General features: G+C 46.4%; 1 protein-coding gene across 1 annotated transcript; it reads left to right on the forward strand.

Annotated features, from left to right (window-relative positions):
- The first annotated feature begins 359 nt into the window (after positions 1–359).
- On the forward strand, positions 360–4,533 carry LOC103609088 (triggering receptor expressed on myeloid cells 1-like). Its single transcript, XM_008593458.1, has 3 exons — positions 360–528; positions 1,731–2,084; positions 4,439–4,533. The coding sequence occupies exons 1-3, from the start codon at positions 360–362 to the stop codon at positions 4,531–4,533; spliced, it is 618 nt and encodes a 205-aa protein (XP_008591680.1).
- The last annotated feature ends 3,913 nt before the right edge of the window (positions 4,534–8,446 follow it).

The raw sequence follows: 8,446 nt of genomic DNA on the forward strand, positions 1-8,446 counted from the left end.
ACCAGGCGTGGAGGGGAGTGCAGTTTGGATGCACACTATCATTTCAGATGAGCAGAATGGCATGAGGGCTGTGGGACACAGTGGTCAGCGACCAGTGATGAGAATGTCCTGGTGATCTGAGGAAGAGAGTGGAGTGGGGGTGACCTCAGATGGTGGGTCTAGACTTGCTGTGGTGGGGAATGGGGAGCTACTGAGTGCTTCCCAGGAGGATTGTGACATAATGAAGGCAGGAAGGAAGCTGTCACAAGGACAGCAATCGCTCTTTTCTTCACCTTCTGCATTACCTGAGCTGTTCCCTCTTGCCACAGTTCCCTCAGGGTTTCTCAATTGCACAGTAACAGCCCAGCCTTTCCGGGAAGATGCAAACACCGATGTGGGGCAACCCCCTCCAGCAACTGAGAGAGGGAGGCCCTGGCCTGGCCAGCAAGACGTGGATCCAGTGTAGGGACAGAATGGAGGGGACATGGCTCTGGGGGTGGCTAAGGCTGCTGCTGCTGCTGCTGCTGCTGCTGTTGCTCGGTGTTTCAGGTAAGGAGAGGCAGGTAAAAAGGATGGGGGAGAGGACTCCAGGGAGAGCGATGTGGACAGCTCAGGGGAGGTACGTACTGAGAGCAGTTTCCTCTCATCACTTTAGGGTGGACAGGAATGGGGTCGGGGTGTGCGCTAGAGACAGGAAAGGGAAAAGGCAGGTAATGGATGCAGACGGCGCCGGTCCACCGGGAGGCTCCTCTAGTGCATCTGGAAGCTGAGAAAATTAGGTGGAGTGTAGCGAGCAATCCCCCAGCACTGCACCGATGTCCTGGGAGATGTGAAGTCGTGTAAGACGAAGCCCCCCCTTCAAGGAATATTCTGTCACGGGGCGGAGGAGAAGGTCACTGACAACAAAGGACCAAGTAGCAGCATGAAGAGGGAATTGCAGCGCGAGTCCCTCTGGCCAGGGGCAGAGAGGAGTGTGGGAAAGAGAGTGAGGGCTCTGGAACCAGACGGAGCTGGTTCAAGTCCCGTCTCTGCCTCTTTCTGCATGTGTGACCTTGAGAAAGACCCCGAAACTCTGTGAGCCTCAATTTCCTCCTTCTCAAATAGCATCTTCTCAAAAGTGTTCATCTGTAGATGGTACGTACTTCAGAGGGCTGTCCTAGAATTAAATCTCAGACTGATGGAAGCTCTTGGCTCAGTATTTAGGGCACAGTAGATGCTTAATAAAAGTTGTGGTGAGTGATGTTGATGGTGTTGAGGGGCAGGTGAAGCAAGAGATCAGTGCCCACTGGCAGTGTTCAGCATTCAACTTGGGGACACAAGGAGCTCATACAAAGGACTGTGTACCAGAAAGCCAGGGACACGTCTGGGCAGCAAGTAGAATAGAAAATGGGTGGTAAAACTGATGAAGTTGTTTTGTACCTCTTTTAAATGAAAATTTTCTAATCTACGAAATACAGAAAAGATAGCCACCATAAGCCATTACCGAGATTACAACATTCAACCATGATCAATATTTTTTCTTGTTTGCTCCGTGAGTGTATATTGGTGGCACACATATACGAACAAACATATGATTGCTGAACCATTTCTAAATACAGACAGAAATCCTAGATCACCCTTAAATGCTTACTGGAGCTACTAGCACTCTTCAGCTGTGGTCCTGTGTCTGTGGTGGGGTCTGAGGCTGGGCACGTGGGGCTGATGGAAGAAACAACATGTGCTCAATGAATCGCTTTGACTCCTCATTCTAGGATTCCAAGCTGTAGGCGAACGGGAGGAGTCAAGGTGTCTGCTAGAAGGAAAGAACCTGACTGTGGTCTGTCCTTACAACATCATCAAATACGCCGCTAGCCTGAAGGCCTGGCAGCGGGTGGGGAGCCAGGGCTCCCCAGAGACTCTTGTGAGCACAGAGACTACAAACCCGAACCTAAACCGGGCCCACATTGGGAGGTACCTGCTGGAGGATTTTCCCACTGAATCTGTAATCAGGGTCACGGTGACAGGGCTCCAGAGGCAGGACGTGGGGCTGTACCAGTGTGTGATCCTCCTCTCGCCTCGTGACCCTGTTATCGTGCACGATCGGATTCGGCTGGTACAGTGCAAAGGTGAGCAGCAGTGACCCCGGTCAGGGAAGGGTCCTCTCAAGCACAGCCAGTGGGCTGGGGCCCCATCTGCCATGAGCGACTGCTTTGGAGAGACAGTGCAGGGTAATGGGAAAAGTTTAGGACCACAAATCAGGGCACCTGGGCCTTCCTCTGTCTTGCCTTGTGATGCTGAGAAAATCATAGCTCCTCTCTGGTCCTCTGTTTTCTCATTGTAAGATGAGAAAGTTGGACTAGGTGACCTCAAAAATCATCTTTCTTCATGACAGAGAACCTGCTAGAGGAACTGGATAACTGAACATGTACTATGTGTGAAACATTTAACTTGTTAATCTCCCTACTTGAAACAAGTTCTGCTGTCTCCGCTGTACCAGGGAAGTCTCGCAGAGGTGAAGTTATTCACTATTTCATTCAGCAGATAAATGGTGCAGCTGGGGTCCGACAGGGGCTTGTCTGACTCAGTTGTCCCTGGTGAAACTGGCAAATGGACCCAATTTGGCCAACAGAAATCTGTCCCCTTTCTCAGGGGATTTATTTATTTACTTTTTTGTATTTATTTATTGTTTGTTTGTTTTATTATACATACATGTGGGGTACAACGTTGATTTTCAATAATTGTGTACAATGTGTGTGAAGGGATTAAAAAGTAGTAGGTGAATGATAGATATTAACGAGCAAATGAAGGGCATTTCGCTGACCTTCAGTTTGTGTCTCACTCGTGGTGCCAGTTCCCCTCCTCTGCTGGAAATCCTGTCTACCCACAAGGGAACAGAGAACTGGGAGGGTGGAGCACACATTTGCCTCAAGTTTCTCAGTAAATGTTTTCTTCTGAGCTGGTCAGTTTGAGAGGCCCCCACTAGCACAGGGCCTTGCTCTGTTGCTGTCCACTGTGTGACCTTGGGCACTGCCTGTCTACCCTGTCCCTTGAGAGGCTGAAGTGGATGGAGTTGAGCACTCCTTCTACCTTTGACTTTCTAGGACCCTGTGAACCTTTCTCTCCCAACTAGAGTGTGGTCCTCTGGCAATGAACTTATGACAGAGCTGCTTAGCCTGTAGGAGAAGAAAAGTTGTTCTAGGCTCCTTGGAGGTCTCTCTCAGCTCAGATTAGGTCAGCTAGGTTACATAGATGGCCTGGCAGGCTCATGGTGTGCTGTCCCATCTTTGTCAAGCATTATCTGGCCACCAAATAGGCTGGGCTAGGTCTCAGCCAAGACCCTGAAGAACTTTTATCTCTTCTGGAACATGTCACTTACCAAACAGAACCAACCTGAAAGACAGTCTGAATGAGGGTCGCTGCACAGAGGCCAGAGCAAAGCAAAGTACTACTTTGGGATCATCTGGGACCAAGGCTTTCATCCCTGGTACAATCCAGAGAACCAGGCTGAACCACACAATGGACTGTCTCTTGCTGCAGCACGACAACGGAGTCCTGAGCCCAAGTGGGCAGAATGACCTTCACTTTTATTTCTATCCTGAAGCCCCAATCCAAGGCTTGGATGTTACTACTTCAAGGCAGCAGAAGTCCCATCCACCAGCCCCCACAGAAGGGAGCTGGGGGCTGGGGTGCTGAGTGCATACAGATGTATTACACCCCTGCTGACAAGGCTTCACTACTAGAAAGTGTGGAGCAGTCCCAAATGGAAGCTGAGCAACCAGCAGCCTCTTCCTTGGAGTCAACAAATGGGACTGACAGATGTCCATCCCTACAGAGCAGCTCTTAGTAGCAAATGAACAGAGCAGGGTGACTCCCAGAGCAGCTGTCGGGAGTGGGTGTCAGAGAACACTCCCTGGAGGAGAACCCTTGGAGATGGATAAGAACTGACAAAGTGTGCCAGAGGGGTGGCATTTGTGGTGGGGGCAAGAGGGCACAGGTGGTGGGAAGGCCCACACATAGGGTGTCATCTACACAGGTAGATGGTTTGGCTGAGTGGAGAGAGGAGATGGCAAGGTTAAAGCAGGACAATAAATCTTGGGTTGTGCAGAGACTGGAATGCCGTGCAATCGTGTGCACTTTGTGCTGTAGGCAGGGGGAGCATTAGGCTTCCCCTGTGTCCTTTGGTGGAAAAGCTAGGGGCGCAGTGCAGACCCACTCAGTATCTTTGCAGGAGGAATAAGGTCAGCAGATATTAGAGGCAGGAGGCCAGTTAGAGTCCTTTGGGATGAGAGTGGGAGTTGAGATGGACTGGTGGAGGCTTCATCTTTAAGGGATGCAAAACTTGGCTTGGTTGCTCTCATGGCCAAGAGGCAGGGAGCAAGCTGGCTTCAGGGCAGAGCATTCAGCAGACACGCACCCTTTGGGGTTCAAGAAGGTCAAACCCAGGGAGCCGATGCTCATTTGCTTGCCTTTGACCTCACAGAGCTGCCGGTGCTGGCCATTGTCCTGACGTGCGGATTCATCCTGAACAAGGGCCTGGTGTTCTCAGTCCTGTTTGTCTTTCTCTGGAAAGCCTGAGCCTCAGGTGAGTGGGGATTGGGGCCAGGCTTGAGGTGGAAAAGAACGAAGGGACAGAGGCACCTGCTGCAGATGCTGGTTAGAGGGATCATCTCCTGGGGGATCCCAGAGCCTATTGCCTGACTTCTCATGCCTTCTCTTCTCAAGAGGTCTTTGGACAGGAGCAGGGCCAGAACCTGGGACAGAGCGGGGCATGGGTCAGGATGCTGGGAATGATGAGAATAGGGCTGGGTTGGGTTCCCAGCATGGGATGACCTGGGGCGGGCGGGGCAGGGTGAGGTGTGGGCAACCCAGACTTCTCTCAGAGGAAGGAGGTGGACTCCAGCCTGGGCTGGCTGGGATTGATCTTTTTCCAACACTGTCTGTTTCCCTCATTCCTCAGGTGAGATTACCTCCTGTGGTGTCCCCAGCACAAGGTAAACCCTGGACAACAGCAGAGTGTCCCCTCCAGGAGCCGAAGGGCATGCCTTCCTCCCCTAACAGTAGCATGTTCCCTGTCTGGTCAATAAAAGGCTCCTGCATTCCTCTCATGAGCTCTCTGCCCAGCATCACTCTGACCCTGAGGCAAAGAGACAGTAATGAGCATGAAAGTGTGGAGAGCCAGGTGGAAGGAGACCCGTGGGACAAGATGGATGCCTTTTGCCCCATCCAGCTCAGTTCCAAATTTGTCTCATAAAAATGCATTTGATGGGTGGGGCCTAAAATATATCTGGAATGGTAGCTTCCAGGGAGTCTAAGAAATGATTTTGCAGACCTTTTACTATAGAAGGGCCCGTGAGAAGGAGGTAGGAATGAAAATTAAGTCCACAGCATCTACCCAAACAATCTCAGCCAAAACTGAGATTAAAATAGTCCAAATTTTAAAGTTTTGTTGTTTCTTTTACTGACAATGAAAGACAGATATTATTAAGAGAAAAATAAACACCCATTCTTTGTTTTCATGTCAAATATACTCTATTTATTATGAAAATTATAAGAAGCTCCCATTTACCAATAACAATACCTTGGACATTGTGTAATTTGTGTGAAATTGATTTTGTGCTTTATTTTTATACAAATTTCACCCTATTGTATAAAAAATTTGCAATTCAGTAGAAAACTGCGTTGTCTCTCAAAAACTCTTCCTTGTGTTTTCTGATTTTGATTCTATGAGAATCATTTTATAATTTGTCGAATGAAAGTAACTGACAGACGAATTTTGTTCTGTCATCCTTCCCCTCCTGTGGGGGAAAAATCCAATACTAGTTCTGTGGGACAAATGTGCCCTGCAAGAGTTCATGTGTTGGAAACTTGATCTCTACTGTAACCATGTTAAGAGTGTAGTAAATCTGATTATGATGTTTGAAAGGTGGGTCCTTTGAGAGGTGATTGGATTGTGAGAACTGTGCTCTCCTGAAGGGATTAATCCAGTCACGGACTAATGAGTTATCATGGGTGTGGTTCTGGCGGATTTATAAGGAGAGCACGTGAGCAGGTTAACTCTCTTGCCGTTCTCCCCATGTGATACCCCGTGTTGCCATGGGACTGTGCAGAGACCCCCCATCAGGAAGAAGGCTCTCACCAGATGTGTTCCCTGGACTGTGGACTTCCCAGCCTACAAAACTGTAAGAAGTAAATTTCATTTCTTTATAAATTACCCAATTTCAGGCATTCTATTATAAGCAACAGAAAATGGGCTAGTACAATTAGTTTGCTTCCTCCTGCAATTCATTTCAACATTTCATTACTCCTCATACATTTGTGCTTTTTCACTTAAAAAAAAAAAAAAACCTGGTTGTAACTTCTGCCTGAGTATCAGTTATTGACTATTAGTTAAGTAAAAATTTTAACATGGGTTTATTTTTATCTGTATGAGAGTCAAGATATAACCTTCTTTTTTGGAAATTATAGCTCTATTTATAAATTTTTACTCAATATTGTGCTTCTGAGACTATTCTTTTTGCTGTATGTAAATATAGGCTTTTTTTTTTTTTGCTGTTATGTAGGATTCCATATAATGTAACTAGTTGATTTTACTTTTCCATTTTTATCTAGTTATGGACATCTAAGGTGTTTCAACTCTTTGCTACCAAAACAAACACACCACACACACACACACACACACACACACACACACACACGAACAGAAAAACAAGAAACAAAAATTTAAAATAAATATTCCCATTTGTGTTGCTGAAGTTCCTGTATTAGAATTTTTCTAGAGTACATACTCGATTGGCATAAAGCCAAATAGACCAATGAAACAGAATAGAGGGTTCAGAAATATACCCACACGTGCATGGTCACTTGACCCCTACAAAGATGCCTCCACGCTTTGGAGAGGAAAGAATGGTCTTTCCATCAAATGGTGATGATCAATTAGATACCTATATAGAAAGAAATAGGCTCTTACCCCTTTCTCACACCATGCACACAATTAATTCAAAATGAATCATAGGGCCGGCCCGGTGGCGCACTGCTACAGTGCGCCGCTTGGGAGTGTGGCGGGGCTCCCGCCAAGGGTTCGGATCCCACATACAGACCGGTTCCCGCTCACTGGCTGAGCGAGGTGCGGGCGTGGCACCGAGGGTTGTGATCCCATTGCCGGTCCCGGTCTGGTGCAGGCGCGACACTGAGGGTTGCTATCCGTTGCCGGACACGAAAAAAGACAAAAAAAGAAAAAAGGACATCTAAGGTGTTTCAACTCTTTGCTACCAAAACAAACACACCACACACACACACACACGAACAGAAAAACAAGAAATAAAAATTTAAAATAAATATTCCCATTTGTGTTGCTGAAGGTCCTGTATTAGAATTTTTCTAGAGTACATACTCGATTGGCATAAAGCCAAATAGACCAATGAAACAGAATAGAGGGTTCGGAAATATACGCACACGTGCACGGTCACTTGACCGCTACAAAGATGCCTCCACGCTTTGGAGAGGAAAGAATGGTCTTTCCATCAAATGGTGATGACCAATTAGATACCTATATAGAAATAAATAGGCTCTTACCCCTTTCTCACACCATGCACACAATTAATTCGCTATCCGTTGCCGGACACGAAAAAAGACAAAAAAAGAAAAAAAAAATGAATCATAGATGTGATATGAAAGAGAAAAACAATATAGCTTCTAGAAAATGTAGAAAACATGACCTTAGAGTAGGCAAATACTTTGTAAACTGGACAGGAAAAACAGTAGCAATAATACATGTTTTGGAGTGAGAGTAGGCAAATACTTTGTAAACTGGACAGGAAAAACAGTAGCAATAATACATGTTTTGGAATGGGACAGTTAGGACATCCACACATTTACTACACCTAGAAGTTCCAGATGGTTCTCCAGAGGGCTGGGACCTGCTGCCTTCCTCCCAGCAGGGCTTGAAGATTTCCTTTCTCACATTCTCACCAACATTGAGCATCATCCAACTGTCATGTTCTTGTCAATCTGATGAGTTCAAAGTGACATTTCAATGTTTTAAAATTAGTATTTTTTTGCTAACTACTGAGGTCAAACAGCTATTTATGGACTTCCTAGGCATTTTGATATTTACTACAGTGTGTCACCTATTTTGATTACTTTTTAAATTAGATTTCCTTTCTTCTGCTAGTTGATTTTTAATAACCCCTAGGTTAGTTTACATATTAATCCATGGTCAGTTTTAGACATTGCAAATGTCTTCTCAGTCTGTTATCTGTTAATCTGTTATCTGTCAAAAACGCATTGGACAATAGGACACTTTTAGATTCAAGCAGTTTATCACTTACAGAAACAATGAAAAAAAAAAGACTATCCAAAGGGGCCAGCTCCTCGCGGTCCTTATCCCACACCCCAAAACAAAAGGGGCTGGATAACTGCAGAGTGAGTTGTGCAATATCCCATTGCTGAGGAGTCAACTTTAGACTGCAGCTGGGTGGTTTTATAGCCT

The sequence above is a fragment of the Galeopterus variegatus genome, unplaced genomic scaffold (assembly GCF_000696425.1).
Source record: "Galeopterus variegatus unplaced genomic scaffold, G_variegatus-3.0.2 Scaffold9161, whole genome shotgun sequence".
NCBI classification, from domain to species: Eukaryota; Metazoa; Chordata; class Mammalia; order Dermoptera; family Cynocephalidae; genus Galeopterus; species Galeopterus variegatus.

Coding starts and splice junctions, on each gene's coding strand:
- LOC103609088 (XM_008593458.1), top strand. CDS start 360: ATGCAAACACCGATGTGGGGCAACCCCCTCCAGCAACTGAGAGAGGGA. Junction 529..1,730: donor GCTGTTGCTCGGTGTTTCAG/GTAAGGAGAGGC, acceptor TCCTCATTCTAG/GATTCCAAGCTGTAGGCGAA. Junction 2,085..4,438: donor TCGGCTGGTACAGTGCAAAG/GTGAGCAGCAGT, acceptor TTGACCTCACAG/AGCTGCCGGTGCTGGCCATT.